Source organism: Bos indicus x Bos taurus, chromosome 26 (genome assembly GCF_003369695.1).
Source record: "Bos indicus x Bos taurus breed Angus x Brahman F1 hybrid chromosome 26, Bos_hybrid_MaternalHap_v2.0, whole genome shotgun sequence".
Taxonomy (NCBI): Eukaryota; Metazoa; Chordata; class Mammalia; order Artiodactyla; family Bovidae; genus Bos; species Bos indicus x Bos taurus.
Window position 1 is genome coordinate 5,825,500 of NC_040101.1, and position 24,595 is coordinate 5,850,094.

The following is a 24,595-nucleotide window of genomic DNA, read 5'->3' on the forward strand; positions in this document are numbered from 1 at the left end:
ACATAACTACTGGAAAAACCATAGCTTTAACTTTCAGCAAAGTGATGTCTCTGCTTTTTAATATGTTATCTAGGTTTGTCATAGCTTTCCTTCCAAGGAGTAAGGGTCTTTTAATTTCATGACTGCAGTCAACTTCTGCAGTGATTTTGGGGCTGGAGAAAATAAAATTTGTCAAGGACCAAATAGTAAAGATTTTTGTCTTTGGAGGCCATACAGTCTGTGCTGCAATCACCCAACTTGGTCACCCTATGAAAAATAAAGGCACTGTAGATAATATGTAGAGAAATGAGGATGGCTCTGTGCCAATAAAACTTTATTGGCAAAAAGTAAAGGCCATAGTTTGCAGGCCTCTGGTCTTATTCATTGATGGACAGCTGAGGTGGCTAGGAATTTCTTATACTTATATGAAATGCTTAAACAATAACTTGTACTGGGCCTATTTCATTTTTGGAAAACACACATGGACTATTACACACCTTCTGTGTGTATGTGTACACGCGCACGCACAATCGTTACATGGAAATGGTTTTGTGTTTGGGAAACCAGGAACATGCACATACTTGTTGCTGGGCTTAGAGTGTGAGAATAACCCAACTAGTCAACTTGTTAATGCAAGTTCACGTGCCTGATGCTCAGTGAGGCCAGACAAAGTGAAATGCTGGAGTTGGGAGCAGAGAAAGGTTTATTGCAGGGCCATGCAAGGAGATGGGTGGCTTCTACCCTAAGAACCTCTGAGCTCCCCAAAGGGTTTCAGCAAAGCACCTTTAAAAGCCGGGTGAGGGATGCGGGTCACAGAGTTTGTGATCAGACTGTGCACAATTCTCTGATTGGCTGATGGAGAGGTAGCAGATCTCTGATTGGCTGATGGTGAGGTAGCAGTCATGTATGGATGTGAGAGTTGGACCATAAAGAAAGCTGAGTGCCAAAGAATTGATGCCTTTGAACTGTGGTGCTGGAGAAGACTCTTGAGAGGCCCTTGGACTACATGAAGATCCAACCAGTCCATCCTAAAGGAGATCAGTCCTGAATATTCATTGAAAGGACTGATGCTGAAGCTGAAACTCCAATACGTTGGCCGCCTGATGTGAAGAACTGACTCACTTGAAAAGACCCTGATGCTGGGAAAGATTGAAGGCGGGAGGAGAAGGGGACGAGAGAGGATGAGATGGTTGGATGGCATCATCTACTCAATGGACATGAGTTTGAGTGAACTCCAGGGGTTGGTGATGGACAAGGAGGCCTGGAGTGCTGTAGTCCATGGGGTTGCAAAGAGTCGGACACGAGTGAGCAACTGAATGGAACTGAGGCAGCAGATCTCTGATTGGCTGATGGTGAGGTAGCAGAGTGGTGTCTCAGGGGTGAACATTATCAGTCCTTAGGCTCCAGGGCACGGGCCTGGGGCTGTGTGCTCTTGGTGGTCAAGTAGTTGACATCTTCCGTTTGTTGGAGAGGGGGAGGTCGTCTTCATCTGCAAAACAACTCAGGAAAAGGCGCATCAAATCCTGTTATCTAGGTATTAATATTTCAGAGGGTTGGGAGGGTGGTCTTTCTCCATCCCCGAACCTGACCCATGCCCCCAAGGCCCCATGGGGTCCTGCTACAATACATGTTTCCTCCCTAAAGTCTGAGAGAATCTCGGAGTTACCACCTTGGTAGTAAGGGCATCCTCTGGGGCTTGAGGAAAGCCCAGCCTCTGACCAGCGCAGGACTTCCTGGCACAGGACAGGAGCCTGATTGCCAGTGGGTGCATGCAGAGGGCCATTTTCTTTCAGTAAGTGTCAGCTGTGGCCTGGGGTGGGACCTCGTCCACATAGGTGCACTGAGGGTGAGGGTCTGGGTGCCCTCCAAGCAGCTGCCTACCTGCTGCCCCCATGGGAGGGAGGGTCTGGCTTGGGAGTCCCGGAGGTTGGCAGTGGTCGTGCTATTGGCTGGTGCTAGGCCTGTGGTTTCCCCTGGGACTTTGGTATTTTCCTGATAAATACTGGATTTCACAAATTTGTCCAACACGCTCATTAATTCATACAAGAAAGGAAACATGGCCAAGAGTGACAGCCAATATTTGTGGGAAGGAAATATGGACAGAGGGGTGTGTCCCCTTGGGGAAATGGCCATAGTACCCCCCACCCCACCTGCTTCGTTGCCCACAGCCCAGCCTGGCAACTGCTTCTCATGGGAGAGCAGTGACAAGCGGCTGACAACATAGTTTTCCTTTTGGATGGAATTGACCAAGGATGTAGACAGCAAATTGACTTTTATATTTCCTCAAAATTTCAACCACAGTCTTCACCACCCTTTCATACTTACTGAAATATATACTTAAAAATCAAGCATAGTTTCTAACAAAGTCATTGGTTTTCTTTATTCAAAATCTACTCAGACATTGAAGAGAAAATATGAAGGTACCACTTGTCTTCAAATGACTCACTCCTCCCAATGGGTTTGAAGGAGGGCTGTGTGGTCTTTAGCTCAACATGGGTTGGTTCGGTTTTTAGCATCATTGGAAGTGGCTGTGAATGTTTAATTGGCCCAGAGCTGAACACCCAGCAGGTGCAAACTAAATGATTATTGAAGACTTGCAAAGGGAGAGAAAACGAATCTTGTAGACGAATATGGCTTCAAGCCATGGTTCAAGTCATGGTCTGTGTGCGGGTTGGAAAAGAATTTCCAGACACGGGGCAGAATGAGATGAGAATAGAGTTTTTTAAAGTGGGAGATGCTGTTAGGACTGTGGGCTGGCTCCAGGGAGAGCTGATCCCTTTCGCAGGCTGCTGCTTGCTGCTAAGTCGCTTCAGTCGTGTCTGACTCTGTGCGATCCCATAGATGGCAGCCCACGAGGCTCCCCCGTCCCTGGGATTCTCCAGGCAAGAACACTGGAGTGGGGTGCCATTTCCTTCTCCAATGCATGAAAGTGAAAAGTGAAAGTGAAGTCGCTCCATTGTGCCCGACTCTTAGCGACCCCATGGACTGCAGCCTACCGGGGTCCTCCGTCCATGGGATTTTCCAGGCAAGAGTACTGGAGTGGGGTAGTAGCGAATTTTTATAATCTCAAGACAGAGAAAATTTCTACTGGAATGGTGGCATTAGGTGACTGGTTAAGATGCTATAGGGCGGATAATAGGGTGGATATTTACCTATGGGGTCAGGGAACTGGCCAGTTTATATCCAGAGGCTCATGGCAACAGTTGCTATGGGGCTGGGTCAGTTCCAGAGATTTTTGTCCTGTGACCTTGGTATAAGACTCCACAGTTCATGTGACTGATCCAGGTTTCTCCCTGGTTTTGCCACTTCCCCTTGAAAGTTTAGGAGAAATATCAAATTATTGTAGTTTCCAAACACAGTGTAGTGAAGAAGAAAAAAAAAATTTTTTTTAATTTACAGAAGAGAAAAAATGTACAATTTTAGTTAGTTACCCCAGGGACCAATTTGGGGAAATTAAACAGAATCTTATGTGGGACATTAATAAGGTCAGACATCTCACTTTAGTAGATGACTGACTTACTTGGTTTAAGAAGAAAACAGCAAAAGATTCAGGTAGTAGTTTTCCAGAAAGAATGATGATTATTTGTAGTGAATACAGTGGTTTCTGTTAATGCTTCCTTGTTCTTGGCTGTGATGCTTTATGACAGAATGTATGCATGGAAAATGAAAAGTGAAGGCCCTTGGTTGACCTTTGTGCATGCAAGCCTAGCTGTGGGAGAAAAAGTATACCCTACAGGAAAAGATAGTTGATACATTTTCATTTAATTCATCCACTGAACAAATAACTACTCTGATCTATAACTGACTACTGGAAGGGTCACCCCTTTTCCATATAAATAAAGTAAGTAAACTGTTAGTCACTGAGACATGTCCTGCTCTTTGCAACTCCATGGAGTGTAGCCCGCCAGATTCCTCTGTCCATGGAATTCTCCAGGCAAGAATACTGGAGTGGGTTGCCATGCCTATCTCCAGGGGGTCTTCCCAACTCAGGGATTGAATCATGGTCTCCCGCATTACAGGTGGATGCTTTACCTTCTGAGCCACCAGGGAAGCCCATGCATTGATGCTAAAACCCAGCACAGCTGAATAATTTGCAAGAGATTGAGGTTCATCAGGGAAATTGCATTCTCTTCCTACCTTGGTTAAAAGGTGCTGGACCCCATAATCAGTTGTATTATTCTCAGTCCTTTTGTTTTATTTGATTTTGCTTTGTTTTATTTTAGAACCCCTGTGGGTGGGGATTAAGAGCAGGAGAAAGACAGCGCATCATTCCCAAGCCCAAAAGTCCTGTGAATTTCACTGATCTGTTAGAAAAGGATGACGGTTTAGATGTGCTCACAGTAAGCCCTTTGCCTCTGAGAGAAGACTTCAGCTCTCACCTGATGAGTGAAGCACCCATAAATAAAAATGTCATTTCCCCCGAGAGGGGAATCAAATTATGAATTCAGAATTTCATAGTCATCTGTTTTTATTGTTGCCTAATGCTTTTAGATCTGCACAGGCCCTGCAGAAAATCAGCTCTGAAACTGCATAATTAGGACATCTTTTATAGTCGTAAATGCTAATCCCACTGGAGAACAGATTAAGAATTCATAGGCATAAATTCCTGGCACCAGGTATCTGAAGTTCCTTTTCTTTCTGAATAATTCATTGTTTAAATACTTCACTGTTCATCTTATAGAATCCTACATGTTGTATCAGGGGCAAGGGAGAAACATTAACTCCACATGTATTTCAACACTAAATGCATTCAAGGCTTATTTGTGTTGATTTGGTGTCGTTGGATTGCAACTGCTAACAATGGTACAGCTTTTTAGTTGGTAGCCCCAGGGACCAATTTGGGGAAACGAAGTAGGATCTACTGCAGGACATTAATAAGGTCAGAGACCTAGCTTTTATAGACGACTGAGTTAGTTGGTTTAAGAAGAAAAAAAAACATTAGCAAAAGTTCAGGTAGTCGTCTTCCAGAAAGAGCGATGATTATTTGCAGTTAATGCTTTCCCATTCGTGGCTGTGATGTTTTATGGCAAAATGTGTGCACGGAAAGTGAAAAGTGAAGGCCTGCAGTTGATTTTGTCCTTGCAAGGCCGGCCTTGGAGGTTCAGCAGCCCAGCGGGCCTCTTCAAGACGGCCATACCCTCCTTCCTCGAGGGTTTAGGGTCGCCAGCAGCCAGTGCAGACCTCCTCACTGGAAGCACGCCCCGTGCTGCGGGGACCCGCTCACCTGGCGACCGTCCCACTGCAGGGCGGTGAGCTCTGGAAGCAGTGTCCTCTCATCTTTGAGTCTCTGCCGCCTGTACAGCCCCCGGCATGAAGAAGCATGTCATGTGTGTTTGTTTAATAACATAATGCGTATTCAAGGACCAGCCCAAACTCTGTTGGTTGCAACTGATACAAACTCAAACAGTTTAAACCTAAAGGAGAAAGTGGGCTTCCCTGGCGGCACAGTGGTAAAGAATCTGCCTGCCAATGCAGGAGATGCGGGTTCAATCCCTGGGTCCGGAAGATCCTCTGAGAAGGGAATGGCAACCCACTGCAGTATTCTTGCCTGGAGAATCGCATGGACAGAGGAGTCTGGCGGGCTACCATCCATGGGGTCGCACAGAGTTGAACACAACATAGAAACTAAACAAAAAGCAGAAAGTGGTGTTGAGTCCTGCCCCAAGGCCACAGAGTGGAGCCCAGAACCAAGGTCACCTCCAAAGCTAATTGAGCCCCTTTGTCCGTTGCCCAAAGCCCCTGATCATCACTAACAAGCTTCCTGAACCCAAACTAGGCAAAGATACGTGCTACAGTACTCACTCAATAGCACCCTAACCAATCACCTAAGGCCTGTCTTCCAGCAGGAATTTTCTTTGTCTTGAGGCTATAAAAATTGGCTACTAACTCACGAAAACTGTCAACTCTCCCTAGTCTGTTAGGAGTTGTCGGCCCACCACGTTTGCAGTGCCCACTTTATCTCTACTCTTTGTTCTTTCAACACTCCTTTCTGCAGTACTCTGCATTTGGAAATTCTTTTCCAACCGGTGCTTGGACTGCGTCAACAAGTAATGCAAGGATACTAAGAGAAAGTATAATTTTCTTTTTTTTTTTAATTAATTAATTAATTTCAATTGGAGAAAGTATAATTTTCTAATATGAACCAACAGGCAGAGAAGATGGTAACTAGTATCCCAAGGACCACCTTCCCCAAGCTAGAATTCGGGTTTCTTTCTTAAAAGGGAGGGAAAGTGGTTGGTTGCCGGAACCTCTCTGGAGCCAGAGTCTTTGTTCTCACAACTGTCCAGGGAGGTGACAATGTTACTATAAACCTCTAATAAGGCAAACGCTATTCTCTTATGCAACTTTTTATCTCTGTGTGAATGGAAAGGGGTTATACCCTTGAAGGTCAGAGCCTTGGGAATGGGCCCTTCTCTCAGTTTCAGGCTCTAGGCAACCAGTTCTTAACTTGCAGCCAAAGCAACAGATGCAAAGGTGAAAGTAACAGAAACAGATCTGATACAGAGGCAGATTTGTTCTTCCTTATGGGAAGAACTGTGTGTGACACAGTTTGGGCAGAAAACATTTAACTATTCTTTGGAAGTGTTGCCTTATGTGACTCTATTGGAAGTTACTGTCTCACCATTTTGCTAACCAGATCCTCCCAACAACCTGTGAAGGGCAAGGCTTATTATTTCAAGTTTCCTGATGGGGAAAATGAGGCTCTGGTAGTGAGAGAATTCCCAGGGTTGTGCGGGAACTGGAGCCCTCAGCTAAGCCAGGACATCCCCCCCGAGTGGCTCCCAGGGGCTCCTACCCGAGCTCCGAGTCTCTGATGCCCGCTTTAGCCTACGCTGCCTCTGTGCTGACTTCTCTTTTTCACTTGAATGCGTTTCTTATCTTCTCCAAGGCTGAGGTCACCCTTTGTGTCAGTAGGAGTCTGTTCTTGTTCCTCTCAGTCCTGGCAAGAAAAAGCAGGAATTCTGAAAATCGGCAATTATCCCTCCTGGTTCCTTTGTACAGTGCCCCGTAAATAATTTATTTGGATCGAGGGACTGGAGACTGAAAACATATATTGGATCTTGCTGCAACCGGATGGATTCTATGTTCAGAACTTGAGTGCAGTGGGAAAAAGAAGTGTGTCTTTGAAATCAGAGGAGACTGAGTGACCCGAGAACACAGGTGGAAGTGCTGGAGGCGGGTGGACAGCGTCAAGAAGGAGTATTTTCATGGCACATAAAGGTCACCCTCAAGGTGCCCACGTGCAGACCCTACGTGCTTTACGGCTGGGGTTGGCAAACAACGCAGTCTGGAACTGGAAAACTCCGGGAGAGGTCTGAGCTCAGGCACTTTCCAAGTGCCTCCTGCTGCACTCGATACCTGGATGAAACAAAGAAAATTGTGTTTGCCAGGCTCGCTCGCTGAAGTCACAGGATTCCACGTATCATGCAGCAGTCTGGAATTCCTACAAAAACTCATCAGAAAGGGTATGTGGCCCGCCACATGGACACAGTCGTCTACCCGACTTTTCAGATCAAAACGTTTAGTACAGAGTTGAAAAACCATGTGATGGTCATGGATTTTGTGAAGAGAAACTGGTTTCCCTCCCAGAGAAGAGCCAAAGTTTGTATCATCCATATGTATCAAGGCCTGAAGACAGCTGAGCAGACAGCCAGCAGATATGAGGTAAGGCTGAATTGGGGCGCACACCTCATTCCGAGAAATGGAGTGCTACTCTTCAAACAGACAGCTCAGATGTTCTATCTGGTCTGATAAATTAATCATCGGTTTAGTTTTTCTCAAAGGATTTGGAAAAGACTTTCTCATCTCTTAATTTATTTCAGTTTTTGAAATATGAGGGGGGGTGGAATTGGATAACTGAAATTTACACATGACACACGTCTGCCCTTACAAACATTTAATAGTGCTCTAAAGAGCTGGATAATTTGTATCCACATTTAGAAACTGCAGTATATTTCTGGGGGTTAAATTTTCTTAGCTCTGTGTGTTTGCAATCATCTGTCTTTAAAAACAAATTCCCATTTGTTTCCTGATGCATTTTGCAGGAGATTATCTATGCCGTGCTTTGATCAAGTTAACATAGAATGATTTAAGTTACACCAGTAAGAATGGGCTTTTATTTTTTGATAGTGAGATGTTATTTTTAAACAGGGACCTCTTTTTGTGGGAGAAAAAAGGAGAACTTGGGAGATTGAGAATGTCACAGTTAAATAAACACATTACTCTGAAGCATATTTGTATTCTGTAACTAGAATAAGCCACAAGCAGTTATCCTCCAGAAGGTAAACACACACGAAATCTGATCAGGTCTTTATTGTACATGGAATAAATTATGAATGACATTGTAATTGATTCCCATATAGCTCACTTACCCATCCCTTTTGATAAATGTAACGTGCAAATTGCTAATGTTTTATGAAGAGGTAACCTTTCTGAATACTGATGCTGTTGTTAGGAAAGGCTTCCCATGAATGCTGGCAAAATCCCTAGTTCTTTTGTTTCCCACACTGGGCTTCCTTATTCCAGGGCGATGTCAGAACCTGTTCTGCTGGGTTCAAGGCTGGCTTCTCCCAGTGCCAGCCCCAGGATTGTCAATTTCCATGTTCACCACAGAGATATAAAGGCCACAGAAATAATGGTGTTAATTAAATTCAGTAATAGTTGTTCATTAGTTCATTGCCCAATCAACAAGAGAAAAAGGTGTGCAATTAGAATATAATTGAAGGAAACCAGAGATGTTATTATTCACAAAGAATTAATCAGATGGGGACAGAATTTTATCATTGTGTAGTTTTCGCTGAGGTTATTTTTCAGTCCTCCAGAGAGAGAGAAAAACTTGTTGAATTATATCAGCTTGCATTTTTAAAAAGTGTTCATGGGTCCATTTTAAACCCTCAAGGGCAAAGAGCAGCTCCTGTGTCCTCAATTTTTTTTTGTATGTATAAGACTTTGTTTATTCCTTTAGCAACACTGAAGGTAACAGTGTGGAAAACTGCATCTTTGTAGGAGACTGTAAAAAACATCTATTGTACTGGCAGCCGCAGTTACAGCAGGTTTGCGTGACTCAACTCTGCTCCAATCCCCATTTCCAAATACAGCCAACAATTGTGTGCCTGCTGCTTGAGAGTAACCTGGAGTCTCAAGTCTTATGTTAAAGTGAGTCTGAGACCCACGGCAATCAGGTCAACTGAACTCTCTTCACCATGTCTGTGATGTGAAAGGTGGCCAGGCAGGGCCTGCTTCTTCCGCTCCAGCGCAGGCCAAGTTTGAACCCTCAGACAGGAGCTGAGCCTCTGATCCCCCTGAATTCCAAGCTCTGTTCTTTCACTAGCAAACATTTCAGCTTAAAATATTCCACATCCATTGAACTGTTCTTCCTGTTACTCCCACTGGGGAACGGCAGCACCATTTAGGTTAGGAAACCCAGCAAGAAGGCAACTTCCTGGCTCACTTCTCAAGCTGAACTGATGAGAGCCCAATTAACAGCCTCTGGGTTCTGTTAGACTTGGCCCAGTGACCCCTTCTCTCTCAAAGGCTCCAAGGCCATTGGTTAACCTGCCAGGGCTTTAACCATAAAGTACCTGATGGGGTGAAAAATGAGCCTGGTCAGTGGGATGAACTCTCAATGCACAAAGGTGCTGGATTAAAGAAACTGGCTGCCTTGCCAGGAAAAGTGAGTTTGGGGTATTTTGCTTCTATAAAAACCTTCTGGATTTCAGGTCCTTCCCAGGAGGACCTACAGATTTATTTGAGCTGAGTTTAAGGTCTAAGGCTGGCATTTTTCTAAAACTATCACCTTGGTCCTGAGATGTGTTAACACTTGGAGATACTGCCTCTCATCTGAGAGGCAGTGACCCAGCTTAACTCTGACCCCAGGATGGTCCAGCCATACTCAATCCCTGTCTGAAGCTACCTTTAAATAGGAACAGCAAGCAGATGTGTTGTGCTGAAAGGCAGAGAGGATTGGAGGCAGATGGTGGTGAGCAGGCTGAAGACCCTGGTCTTCACGTTTGTAAAGCCGCGATCCTGCTGACTCCAACAATGCCCCAAACTATTAAAAAAGCACAGTATGCTCAGGACCTTTGTCCTTCTGCAAACATACTTGATAAATTTTGGACATCAGAATAACTGTAACCGGGCAAGGAGGTGGATGTGCATTTGAGTTCTGGTTGCTGTCAACATGGCAAGCGTGGCCACCTTCCAAGATTTTCTATGAAGTGCTGTGTGCATGGTTTCCCTGATCCAGGAAGGGAAGCCACGTAGAATCCAGAGATGTGCTCATGTCTCCCAGTGTCGGAATGTGACGTGGCATCTGTTGATGCTTGAAGGCTTTCTAATGATGGGCACAGGCCAGGCCATGCCAGCCACGTTTTGGCCATCTGTCTTCTTGTAGGTGACAGTTTCTGCTGCATTTAATCATTAGATGGACCAGGGAGAGTTTCTGTGTTTGGTGGTCACCATCTGGCCATGCTTCTCAACATTTCCTCAAACCTTTGGCATTTCCGCCTCTTCTTCCTAATCTTCCTTTTTGGGGGGAAGGGAATGGGGGCTGCGGCGCTCAATTCCAACTGAATATAAGCATTGTGGCAAAATTTCATCATTTTTTTTTTATTTACTGACTTTTTGCACATATTTAACTACACTTTGACGAGCTTAGACATATACACACATCCATGATACGATCACTGCAACCAAGGTGCTAAACACACCCATCACTACTAAAGATTTCCTTATGTTTTTTGTGTTGCTTTTTCTGTTTGTATTTTGGCGGTAAAAGTATAATATCTATCTCCTTAACATATGTTGAAGTAACAATGTCATATTATTAAGCATAGGCATTGTGTCATATAGGAAAGTGCCAGAACTTATTCATTTTGTGTAACTGAAGTTTTATGTTTTATGAGTAGCATTCCACATTCCCCCTCCCCTAGGTCCTGGCAACCACTGTTTTATTTTCTGTTTCCACGAATTTGCCTGGTTTGGATACTTCATATAAATGGAATACTGCAGGGCAAACCATGCCATTTGCCCTTCTGTGACTGGTTTATTTCACTTCACACAATGTCTTCTAATTTTATTCGTGTTGTCACAAATGGTAGAGTTTTCTTCTTTTTTTAAGGCTGAACAATATTCTAGTATGTATGTACTGGGGCTTCCCAGGTGATGCTAGTGGTAAAGAACCTGCCTGCCAATGCAGAAGACATAGAGATACAGGTTCAATCCCTGGGTCAGGAAGGTTCCCTGCAGGAGAGCATGGCAACCCACCCCAGTATTCTTGCCTGGAGAATCCCCATGGACAGAGGAGCCTGGTGGACTACAGTCCACAAGGTCACAAAGAGTCAAACAGGATTGAAGTGATTTAGCACAAATATACGCATGTATGTATTACATTCTCTTTATCTGTTTATCTGTCGGTGGATAATTGGATTGTTTTCTCTTGGTGAACTTTAAAAGCTACACATGCCTATGACCCAGCCAAGGCCCCTGTGACCCGAGTTTGCTGTGTGTGTTTGTCAAATTTGCTGTATTCCTTCAAAGAGCAGTAAACTTGATTCTGACGTGAGGTTACTTGAAAACACTTTGATCCTTTTGAGCCTTACTTTTTGGCAGACTTTAGTCAAAGGAATTCTTCTCAATCATGGATGGTTTTACTCTCCAGAGGATATTTGGTGATGCCTGCAGACATTCAGACATTTCTGGTTTTCATGATGCAGGAAAGATGTTCCTGGTACCCGCTGGGTAGAGGCCAGGATGCTGTTAAATATCCTGTAGTTCCCAAGACAGTCCCTGACCCCAGAACAATGAGCTGCTCATCCTGAAACGTCCTCAGTGTGGACGCTGAGAAACCCTGGTCTTGGGCTAATTCAGCCCCACTATTTATTAAAAATTTATATATATGTATAACTCAATCACCTTTTTGTACAGCAAAAATTAAAACAGCATTGTAAATCAACTATACTTAGATCAAATAAATAGATGGGGAAACAGTGGAAACAGTGTCAGACTTTATTTTTCTGGGTTCCAAAATCACTGCAGATGGTGACTGCAGCCATGAAATTAAAAGACACTTACTTCTTGGAAGGAAAGTTATGACCAACCTAGATAGCATATTCAAAAGCAGAGACATTACTTTGCCAACAAAGGTCCGTCTAGTCGAGGCTATGGTTTTTCCTGTGGTCATGTATGGATGTGAGAGTTGGACTGTGAAGAAGGCTGAGCGCTGAAGAAAGGATGCTTTTGAAGTGTGGTGTTGGAGAAGGCTCTTGAGAGTCCCTTGGACTGCAAGGAGATCCAACCAGTCCATTCTGAAGGAGATGAGCCCTGGGATTTCTTTGGAAGGAATGATGCTAAAGCTGAAACTCCAGTACTTTGTCCACCTCATGTGAAGAGTTGACTCATTGGAAAAGACTCTGATGCTGGGAGGGATTGGGGGCAGGAGGAGAAGGGGACGACAGAGGATGAGATGGCTGGATGGGATCACTGACTCGATGGACGTGAGTCTGAGTGAACTCCGGGAGTTGGTGATGGACAGGGAGGCCTGGCGTGCTGCGATTCATGGGGTTGCAAAGAGTCGGACACGACTGAGTGACTGATCTGATCTGATCTGATATATAATATTCTTTTTCATGTTTATTTCCACTGTGGTTTATCACAAGCTGTTGAATGTAGCTCCCTGTGCTATACGGTAGGATCTATTGTTTATCCATCCTGTATATAATCGTTTGCATCTGCTAATTCCAAACTGCCAGTTCACCCTGTACCACCACCCCTCCGCCTTGGCAGTCACAAGTCCGTTCTCTAGGTTCCTGAATCTGTTTCTGTTTTACAGATAAGTTCAGTTGTATCATATTTCAGATCCCATTTATAAGCTGTATCATGTGATATTTGTTATTCTCTGTGTGACTTCACTTAGTATAATAATCTAGATCCATCCATGTGGCTGCAAATGCCATTATTTTCACTCTTTTTATGCATGAATATTATTCCATTGTTATTTGTGCCACATCTTCTTTATCCAGTCCCCGATCAGTGGACACTTAGGTTGCTTCCATGTCTTGACTGTTGTACATAGAGCTACTATGAACATAGGGGTGCGTATCTTTTTTAATTATAGTATTGTCTGGATAATGTGAAGTCAAGTGGACCTTAGGAAGCATCACTATGAACAAACCTAGTGGAGGTGATAGAATTCCAGCTGAGTTATTTCAAATCCTAAAAGATGATGATGTTAAAGGGCTGCAGTTAGTATGCCAGCAAATTTGGAAAACTCACAAGTGGCCACATGCCGGGGTCCAGCCCAGGTGGATCCAGGGAATTCAAAGCGGGGACGGCATCGGCGAGGATCAGGAAACAATTGCTTAATTAAACGTTAATTAAGGATATAAAAAGTGGTGAAATAAGGGTAGCTCAGCGAAGAAATTCAGTGGAGAAAAGAGGCTGAATAACTTGGCTTACGTGGAAAGCTAATAAAATTCCAAAATAAGGAATTTGCATCACCTACGTAGGCCACAGGCGTCCTCCCATTCTCCCGAAGGAGAGGAGACACTAAGGCCTCCCCGGTCAGATCTTAGAAGCCCAGGCGTAGTTAGTAGGCTTGACGAGCCTCCATGCCCCAGATGAAAATTCAGCCAGAAGGTGAGAGAAAGAACGACATGGGGAGACCAAGCTTTGGTGAACAAGTCCCGCACATTTTTTTCCAAAGTAGTATTTATACCTTAAGTTGTGCATAGGGGATAATGGGGGAAGGGGTAGAGTCAGCAGTAAGCCAGGCTTTCTTCCTGCAAACTTATCATATGCAAAAGTTTAGGTGATTTACATCATCTTCTGGCCAGGGGGCCTGTCAACATTTTAAGATCCTTTTTTCAGAAAACTTACTTTTCTCTAAAGGTGATTATTCTAAAGTCAGGCACCACCCTCCAAAAGCATTAGATAAAGCTGCATTCCTATAGGGCAAAGGTGTGGAGGGCTATAACAAGAAAAAGAATTAACTCAAGGGTCCAAGGTTACAAACATTAAAGCTACTACTTACATTCCTATACACCAATTATATAATCAGTACACTGCCAGGGACACAGTAGGTAAGGGATATGGAAACTTAGCAGCAAACATTGGCCCAACAAGTGAAAAGCCCTTCACCAATACAATTTCTAATCAGTCTTTTAACTGCTCAAAGGAATCTGTATTTAGGCAGTTTAGAACATCTCATGCCTCTCACGGTTGTGAACCAAAACACTCTTGTCACGCCCAGGAACTTTATTAACTGGAGCTGTAAGTTAACTCTTTTTCAGAGAGAGATGGTGGGGGACAGCCCCCCCATAAAGTCAGAGGTGTAGGTGAGAGCACAAAGCAGTAAAGTAGGCAGACTCTGGTTTTGGGGGTAGATGCTGGAGAATTTCCAGGGGGACTCCTGAGGCTCGATCCTGCCTTTGCGTATGCCGAGCCTCCTTCCTCATGACCTTTGTCACGGGTGGAGTTCCTCATGCTGGCTCCCAGCAGCCACAGGACAGGAAAAGGTCAGTTTTCATTCCAATCCCAAAGAAAGGCAATGCCAAAGAATGTTCAAACTACTACACAATTGCACTCATTGCACATGCTGGCAAAGCAGTGCTCAAAATTCTCCACACTAAGCTTCAATAGTTTATGAACTGAGAACTTCTAGATGCTCAAGCTGGATTTAGAAAAGGCAGAGGAATCAGAGATCAAGTTGCCAACATCTGTTGGATCATAGAAAAAGCAAGAGAATTCCAGAAAAACATCTACTCTGCTTTATTGACTACACTAAAGCCTTTGACTGTGTGGCTCACAACAAACTGTGAAAAATTCTTCAAGAGATGGGAATACCAGACCACCTTATCTGCCTCCTGAGAAACCTGTATGCAGGTCAAGAAGCAACAGTTAGAACCAGACATGAAACAACAGACTGGTTCCAAATTGACTGTATATTGTATATTGTCACTTTGCTTATTTAACTTATATACAGAGTACATCAGGCTAAATGCCTGGCTGGATGAAGCACAGACTGGAAAAATATCAGGAGAAATGCCAGGAGAAATATCAATAACCTCAGATATGCAGATGACACCACCCTTATGGAGTAAAGTGAAGAGGAACTAAAGAGCCTCTTGATGGAGGTGAAAGAGGAGAGTGAAAAAGTTGGCTTAAAGCTCAACATTCAAAACATGAAGATCATGGCATCCGGCTCCATTACTTTGTGGCAAATAGATGAGAAAACAATGGAAACAGTGAGAGACTTTATTTTCTTGGGCTCCAACATCACTGCAGATGGTGACTGCAGCCGTGAAATTAAAAGATGCTTGCTTCTTGGAAGAAAAGCTATGACACAGACAGCATATTAAAAAGCAGAGACATTACTTTGTCAACAAAGGTCATCTAATTAAAGTTATGGTTTTTCCAGTAGTCACGTATGGATGTGAGAATTGGACCATAATGAAATCTGAGTGCTAAAGAATTGATGCTTTTGAAGTGTGGTGTTGGAGAAGACTCTTGAGAGTCCCTTGGACTGCAAGGAGATTCAACCAGTCAATCCTAAAGTCCTTCCAATGAATATTCTATTCATTGGAAGGACTGATGCTGAAGCTCCAATACTTCGGCCACCTAATGCGAAGAACTGACTCCTTGGAAGAGACCCAGATGCTTGGAAAGATGGGGATGACAGAGGATGAGATGATTGGATGGCATCACTGACTTCATGAACATGAGTTTGAGTGGGCTCTGGGATTTGGTGATGGACTGGGAAGTCTGGTGTGCTGCAGTCCATGGGGTTGCAAAGAGTTAGACATGACTGAGCGAATGAAGTAAAATAAATGCCCAGAAGTAGAATTGCTGGATCATACGGCAACTCTATTTTTAGTTTTTTTGAGGAACCTCCATACTGTTTTCCATAGTTCAGCCCCACTATTAAGGCCTGCTCTTTGTGAGTTCAGTTCAGTCACTCAGTTGTGTCTGACTCTACGTTCCCATGGACTGCAGCATGTCAGGCTTCCCTGTCCATCACCAATTCCCAGAGCCTGCTCAAACTCATGTCCATCCAGTCTGTGATGCCATCCAACCATCTCATCCTCTGTCGTCCCCTTCTTTTCCTGCCTTCAATCTTTCCCAGCATCAGGGTCTTTACCAATGAGTCAGTTCTTTGCATCTTGGGGCCAAAGTATTGGAGCTTCAGCTTCCGCATCAGTCCTTCCAATGAATATTCAGGGTGGATTTTCTTTGGGATGGACTGGTTGGATCTCCTTGCAGTCCAAGGGGCTCTCAAGCGTCTTCTCCACTCCCACAGCTCAGCACCACAGTTCTCAACACCACTTAATGCCCCGTGTTTGTGATATCTCACTACCAGGGCCAGTGGGCACACAAACTGTCTCCAGCTCTGAGTGAGCCCCTGGACGCGTCTGGCAGGCTTCTGTCCAGTAGTTCTTTTCCTGCGTTCAGGTTGTTCTCCCTGCGTGTGTGCTTGCGTGCTCAGTTGCTAAGGTGTGTCAGACCCTTGTGACCCCAGGGACTGTAGCCCTGCAGGCTCCTCTGTCCATGGGATTCTTCAGGCAGAAATATTGGAGCAGGTTGCCTTTTCCTTCTCCAGGAGATCTTCCCAACCCAGGGACTGAATTCACGTCTCCTGCGTCTCTTCCATTGGCAGACAGTTTCTTTTCCCACGTGCAAGTCAATATTCAGCCAAAGACTGGTGGGCCCCTTTGCAGGTTACTCTCTTTCCTTGCTGTTCTTTGGTATTTCACTGCACAAATTCTGTCTACCTCAGCCTCTCTGAATCCTCACCTCTGCCTCCTCCACTCAGTGAGATGCCAGGCTCTCAAGTTTCCCTTCCTGATACACAGCCTGGAAGATGCCACTCTGGGGACAATTGTAGGGCTCACCTCTCTGGTTCCCCATCCCTCCAGGATTATAGCCCTACGCTGTGTGTCCAGTGTCTGGAAACAGTTGCTTCATAGCTTTTGTCGGGTTGCTCCATCATGGTCAGTAGTAGATGTGCCTGCCCACGTGGTTGTGATGTCCCTGGGGCTTCCCAGTGGTAAAGAATTGCCTGCCAGTGCAGGAGGGGCAGGAGACATGGGCTCAACCCCTGGGTTGGGAAGATCCTCTGGAGAAGGAAATGGCAACCCACTCCAGTTATCTTGCCTGGAAAATCCCATGGACAGAGGAGCCGGGTGAGCTACAGTTCATGGGGCCACAAAGAGTTTGACATGACTGAGCGTACACACACACACACACACACACACACACACACACACACACACACACTGGAAGTTGAGAAACACCACTCTGGGCTTTGATGAAAGTTTTCCAGTTGTTGAAAGGAGCCCTTAGGTAATGTGAAATAAAAACACTCAAGTTTTCTGTGCTTGAGCTTCCAGGGAACTTTATTCAGGGAATAAAGAAGTCATCGAGACCTAAGAGAAGATGAAACAAACATTCCCTTTCTGCTCACAGTTGCCAAAAGGTGCAGAACAATGTACCTGTTTCCCAACCAAGCTGAAGAAACTTCGCCAGATCAGAGGCTTCTGAGTCTCACTTTTCTTCCTGAAGTCTTGGCCTCTGAATGATGCTTTCCTGGGATGTGTTGGTGGTTCTGGCTGCAGCAAAGGTGCTGAGCCCTCCAGAGTCAAGACTCAAAAAAGGACAGTTTGCAAAGGACAATAAGTATTTCAATTCGCTTTGCTACCCAGTGAACAGGTCGGAATCCTGTGCCTCATGCCCAGGACTTGAGAGTGTAGTTGGTAATCCTTCTAGAATTTCCTAGAAGCTTCAGCCACTCATCCGTTGACAATGGTTGGTAGCCTCTGTCCAGATGCAGGAGGGAATCCAAGAGGCAAAAGATGGAGTGACTACCCTTGGGAATCAGCACTTCCACTGACCACTGTCTTCCCTCGTCTCCCTGCTCTTGCCAATGGGAGGCTGACCGTGAGGGGGTGGGGTCCTGAAGAGGCACAGAGGTCAGAGGTTGGAGATGAGTTTTGGTATGTCAAGAAGCATACCTGCTGACTGACATCTCCAAATTAACTGCACTGTGAATTCTATGAAAGGTGAAGTACAGGTTGATCTGGAACATTTACAGCTGAGCCTCTTGAAATGGATCTGACATCATTTTGGCCAACTTGCCGGGAGAAATATCAATAACCTCAGATACGCAGATGACACCACCCTTATGGCAGAAAGGGAAGAAGAACTAAAGAGCCTGTTGATGAAAGTGAAAGAGGAGAGTGAAAAAGTTGGCTTAAAGCTCAGTATTCAGAAAACTAAGATCATGACATCAGGTCCCATCACTTCATGGCAAATAGATGGGGAAACAGTGGAAACAGTGGCAGACTTTATTTTTTGGGCTCCAAAATCACTGCAGATGGTGACTTCAGCCATGAAACTAAAAGACACTCCTTGGAAGAAAAGCTATGACCAACCTAGATAGCATGTTAAAAAGCAGAGACATTACTTTGCCAACAAAGGACCATCTGGGCAAGGCTATGGTTTTTCCAGTAGTCATGTATGGATCTGAGAGTTGGACTATAAAGAAAGCTGAGTGCTGAAGAATTGATGCTTTTGAACTGTGGTGTTGGAGAAGACTCTTGAGAGTCCCGTGGACTGCAAGGAGATCCAACCAGGCCATCCTAAAGGAGATCAGCCCTGTGTGTTCTTTGGAAGGACTGATGCTAGAGCTGAAACTCCAATACTTTGGCCACCTCATGTGAAGAGTTGACTCATTGGAAAAGACTCTGATGCTGGGAGGGATTGGGGGCAGGAGGAGAAAGGGACAACAGAGGATGAGCTGGTTGGATGGCATCACCGACTCAATGGACATGAGTTTGAGTGAACTCCGGGAGTTGATGATGGACAGGGAGGCCTGGTGTGCTGCAGTCTGTGGTGTCGCAGAGTTGGACATGACTGAGCGACTGAACTGAACTGATCAGGAAGCTGGGCATGGGTAGGAGGACCATGGCTACATTTCAGCCAAGCCAAGACAGAGGAGGTGTAGGTCAAAGGTGGGCTCTGTGACTAAGAGTGGAGGCACTGGATGGCATCTTCCTGGGGTCTTGTTAGCTCAGTGACCTTGGCAAGTTTCTTGATCTCTTTGAGTCTTAGTTTCCTTATCTGTGTTCATGAGAAGCATGGTGGCATCTGACATACAGGGCTGCTGGGAGGATTAAGGGAGATAATCTATAAGAAAGCTGAGCCTCGGGCATGGCACAGAGGCAGCATTCCTTGAGGTGAGTCGTCACTGGAGTTCACGCTCCAGTGTGTCTTTTTCCATCATCCCCAACTCTGAAGCAGAGCCATGGCATGAAGACATGGCCCCTGGGGCCCAGGCTAATTGTGACCAGCACTTTGAGGATGCTGCCCCTTGCCAGAAATCCTGTTTAAATTGGGTGAACATCCCTGCTCTCCTTCCCCACCCTCAAAGTGCCAAGTGACAGGAACCGATGACCTTCTGTATCCTTGGCTCAGCATTCTCCATCCCCAGACAACTCAGGAATTAGTCACCACGTTGTCCATGAGCTGCATGTACAGTTTCTACTTAGAGCCCACCCAGGCCTGTGGTCCAAGTTCCGTCTTTGACAAGAGATGATAGAGAAGGTGAGTTCACACACATCTGATTCCTGCCTGGTAAAGCCAGGGTTAGGTCAGGAAATGTAGCAGGGGATGTCTCATGAAAGATGCACCCTCCCTTAGAAGACCTGCTCTGCTCTGCTCTGAATGGGGTTTGTCACCTCATAAAGGGCTGAACGGCCCTCATGCTGTAGGGTCCTTCATAAGCCCTGGGGAGACCTTTCTAAGAATATAGACCCCTAGGCTCTGGGAAAGGGGAGAGTGCAGAAACCTCTGGTTCTTTTGTTTTTTCATTTTGAAGCTTTTAGATTTTAAGTGCATTGGGAAATCATTGGAGAATTTCAAGCAGAGGAGTGGCATATTCTCATTTTTTTATTGAAGCGTAGTTGATTTACAATGTCGCATTAGCTTCAGTTGTACAGCAAAGTGATACACACACACACACACACACACATGTGTTCTTTTGCAGATTCTTTTCCCTTATTACAAAACATTGAACATTATTCCTATCCTATACAGTGTGTCCTTGTTGTTTATCTGCTGTACATACAATGGTGTGTATGTATGAATCCCAGTCTCCTAGTTTGTCCCTCCCCTTCCCCCTTCCCCTTTGGTAACCACAAGTTCATTTTCTAACTCCGTAAGTCTGTCTCTGTTTTGTAAATAAGTTGATTCTGCGTATAAGTGAAATCACGTGACGTTTGTCTTTGTCTGACTTACGTCACTTCGTGTGACAACCTCTAGGCCCATCCATGTTGCTGCATCCTTCTTTTAATGGCTTTTTAAATCTTTTTTATGGCTGAGTACAAAAATCTCTTTTTTAAAGCTTGAAAACCAGGTGATTAGAATACAGATCCGGAGCCTTGATCTGGAAGTTTCAGACTGATATTTTCCAACCACACGAGCCAAGAAGAAAGTGACAAAGAAGGCCGTGTGAATTGCCTGTGCTGAGAAAGCTGAAGTGAAGGGGGAGAGGGCATGGGGCGAAACGATCAGAGGGCAGAGTGTCTGGACCGCTCCGTGCAAGGAGAGCCGAGATGGGGCTGGAACAAAGGGGACTGTGTTGGTTGGTCTCTGAATTGCCCCATTGATCCCCACCACAGCTGTGCAAGGCACACGAGCCCTGTTTTTCCAAAGAGAAAATTCTGCGAGACCCAGGAAATGATGCCCAGAGACAGGAGCGGCCGAAGGAGGCTCTAGTCACGTCAGCTCTGCCATTGTGCTTCTTGCTTGGCGTTGGGGGTAAGGAGCGGGAAGCAGCCTCTGTCGGGACAGCTATAGCTGGGGACTCCCCCGGGATGACAGTGGGCCCTGGAGAAAGTGGGCTCTGCCCGAATCGGGTGGAAGGAGGTGTTAGAGAGCCCCCAGCTCTCCTCCTGCTTTGGGCAGCTCTTCTTCTTCCTGCGGCTTTTCCACTAAGCACCTCCTTGCAGTTTGTGAGTCCCACGTGGGCTCGTACTGTCCTCTGTTTGTTTTTTTGTCCCTGGTCCTCTTCCTTCTCTAGGGGAGCAGATGGACTAAAGGGGAGATACTTGGCTGGATTGCTTTAAAAAGTGTATCCAGGGCCTAGTGTGTGCCAGGAGCTGTGCTTGGTGCTGGGGACACGGAGGTCCAGACGGCAGTGCTGCTGTCTCTTCTCATCCTCTGCTCAGGGAGGCAGCCCGTCGGTGCCAAGTCAGGGTCTACACGGACCCGTAGACCAGAGAACTCTGAGAGACCGTACTGGGAAAGAGAGCTTTGGGCACATTCTTCACAGAAGAATGCGAGTTTCCCGTGACCCAAAGGGAGCAGGAGAATCTGGGGTAAGAATGGAGAAAAGGAAGACACTTCAGGCAGATGGGATGGCAATTTCTAAGCAGTGGCACAGGCAGGCAGAACCTAAACAAAACCCAGTCATCTGTAGAATTGCAGCTAGAATTTGCTGGAATTGCTGAAAGAGGGGAGCCAGGTGGAGAAAGAGCTCCTGAAATTTCCTTCAGGTTCCCTTGAGTTTGTGGCTGAGGACCAATCTGTGCTGTGAAATTCCACAAGGCCAAAGAACAACTGGCAAGGGAAGAAAAGCTCCTGGGATGCTACCAGATGAACAGTGCTCAGAGCTCACTCAGGGCCATGGGTCATGGACATTCCCAACCATCCAGAATGCAGAGACCTCCCTGAACGGATGGCAAGCTCAGTGGAGCTTCAGCAAGGGCCCTGCCTTGGAAGTCCGCTTAATCAGCCCCAAAGGAAAGGCTATTTCTAAGTCCGTGTGTACTCGGTCACTTCAGTTGTGTCCATCTCTTTGCGGCCCCATGGACTGTAGCCCTTCAGGCTCCTCTGTCCATGGAATTCTCCAGGCAAGAATACTGGAGTGGGTTGCCATGCCCTCCTCCAGGGGACCTTTCTGACCTAGGGGTGGAATCCACATCTCTTACATCTCCTGCCTTGTCAGGCAGGTTCCTTTACCACTAGTGCCACCTGGGAGGCCCCATTCCAGGTCCATCCTGTAACCACTTAAAATAGTCTTAAAAGAACCAAGCTGTTTCACAAGTTGTTTAACTGCCTGCCAGAACACAGTTCAACACTCTTTAAAAGATTCCAACAAAATCCATCAAGTCATAATAAAAAATTAAAAATATCTGGCATCCAGATAAAGCTTTCTATATATTCAAAGAAGCAGGAAAGTATGATTTAACCAGGGGAAATTATGATTAATAGAAGCAGATCCCTAAACGGATGGAGAGATGATGGAATAGCAAGCAAGGACTTTTTAAAAAGCTCTTGTAAATACTATAAATATATTACTATCCCTTTAAATTCAAGGATTTAAGGGAAGATATTACAATAAATGGGAAGAGAAATAGTTGACATAAAAATAAACCAAATAGAACTTATAGAGAAGAAAATAAAGTGATTCTTTAATACTATCTGAAATGGAAGTTTTGCTAGGTGGTATTAACAGGAAATTGGATGCTATAGAAGAAAAGATCAATGACATTTCTGATTGAACACAAAGGAGAAAAAAAGAGGGATCGATATAAAAACATCCAAGACCCATATAATTAGAATCTTAGAAAGAATAGGTATGGGGTGAGGGTACGGAAAAGTTTTGAAGAAATAATGGCTAAACATTTTCATAATGTAGTGGAACTTATGTCAAAGTATTGCTCGTCACGTGTATCTTATAATATACAGGCCAGGTATACTTGGCAGAGGCCAGATCAGCAAGATCGGCCCATGTCGTGTGAAATAGTATATGTTTCAGTGTTTCCACTGTGGTGGTGCACACGCATTATCAATCAGCGTTCTCCAGTCCAAGGGAGTTGTTTCTTTGTTTCCTTGTGCTCAGTATAAGTTAACTGAGGAAATTGTTTATTTACTTATGAGATAATACCAATTTCATGTAGGATCATACGTAGTTTCAGCTCTGATTGGCTATTCAGTTCTGTTCAGTCACAAAGTTGTGTCTGATTCTTTGTGACCCCATGGACTGCTGCATACCAGACTTCCCTGTCCAACACCAACTCCTGGAGCTTATTCAAACTCCTGTCCATTGAGTTGGTGATGCCATCCAACCATCTCATCCTCTGTCGTTCCCTTCTCCTCCCGCCTTCAATCTTTCCCAGCATGAGGGTCTTTTCTAAGGAGTCAGTTCTTCACATCAGGTGGCCAAAGTATTGGAATTTCAGCTTCAGCATCAGTCCTTCCATGAATATTCAGGATTGATTTCCTTTAGGATTGACTGGTTTGATCTCCTTGATACCCAAGGGACTCTCAGGAGTCTTTCCAACACCACAATTCAAACGCATCAATTCTTTGGTGCTCAGCCTTCTTTATGGTCAAACTCTCACATCCATACATCACTACTGGAAAAACCATTTGACTAGACAGACCTTAGTCAGCAAGTAATGTCTCTGTTTTTAAATATGCTGTCTAGGTTTGTCATTACTTTTCTTCAAAGGAGCATCTTTTAATTTCATGGCTGCAGTCACCATCTGCAGTGATTTTGAAACCCAGGAAAATAAAGTGTGTCACTGTTTGCATTGTTTCCCCATGATCTTCATTTTTTGAATGTTAAGTTTTAAGCCAGCTTTTTCACTCTGCTCTTTTGCCTTCATCAAGAGGCCCTTTAGTTTCTCTTTGCTTTCTGCCATAAGGGTGGTGCCATCTGCATATCTAAGGTTATTGATATTTCTCCCAGCAATCTTGATTCCAGCTTGTGTTTCATCCAGCCCAGCATTTCACATGATGTACTCTGCATATAAGTTAAATAAGCTGGGTAACAATATACAGCTTTGATGTATTCCTTTCCCAATTTGGAACCAGTCTGTTGTTTCGTGTCCAGTTCTAACTGTTGCTTCTTGACCTCCATACAGATTTCTCAGGAGGCAGGTAAGGTGGTCTAGTATTCCTGTCTCAAACAATCTGGGCAGATAACTATCTGTGTTATTCTTCTATTGCTGCAAAGCAAATGATCACATACTTAGTACCTTGAAACAATACTTATTTATTATTTTACAGTTTTGGTCCCTCTGTTTAGGGTCTTTCCAGGCTGAATCAAGGTGTCAGATGAGTTCCTCTACAGATGTGATCACATCTGTAGCTCAGAGGCCTCTTCCAAGATCCCTGGTTATTGTCAGAATTCAACTCCTTGTGGCTGCAGTACTAAAGTCCCCATTGTCTTGATGGGTCTCGGTTGGCACACTCAGCTCCCCGAGGTTGTCCTCAGGCCTTGTCGTGTGGTTCTGGCCATAGGCAGTTCACAGCATGTTTGTTTGCTTCCTCAAGGTCAGAAGGACAGTCTATGCTGCTTTGAATCCCCCTGACTTCATTTAAGGACGCATCTGATTAGGTCAGGTCTACCTAATATGATCTCCCTTGGATTAGCTCCACAGCAACAGATTCACAGCCTCAACTGCATCTGCAAGACCCTTTTGCGATATAACGTAATTTAGTTGTAGCAATGATAGCCCATCGTGTTTACAGGTTCTGTTCACACTCAAAAGAAAGAGAATTTTTGGGACATGTGAGTATTCTGCTTACTGTACTATATTTAAAACCTTTGTAT

General features: G+C 44.9%; 1 protein-coding gene across 3 annotated transcripts in view; it reads left to right on the forward strand.

The window, feature by feature from the left end:
* The first annotated feature begins 6,829 nt into the window (after nucleotides 1–6,829).
* C26H10orf90 (chromosome 26 C10orf90 homolog) overlaps nucleotides 6,830–24,595 on the forward strand; it is a 247,412-nt gene continuing 229,646 nt past the window's right edge. Inside the window, exon 1 of one of the 3 annotated variants that reach the window (XM_027529074.1) lies at nucleotides 6,830–7,644. In XM_027529074.1, the coding sequence (XP_027384875.1) occupies nucleotides 7,405–7,644 (240 nt within the window). In that variant the 5' untranslated portion in view covers nucleotides 6,830–7,404. The remainder of the gene's footprint in view (nucleotides 7,645–24,595) is intronic. The other 2 variants (XM_027529076.1, XM_027529077.1) reach the window with 2 other exon arrangements.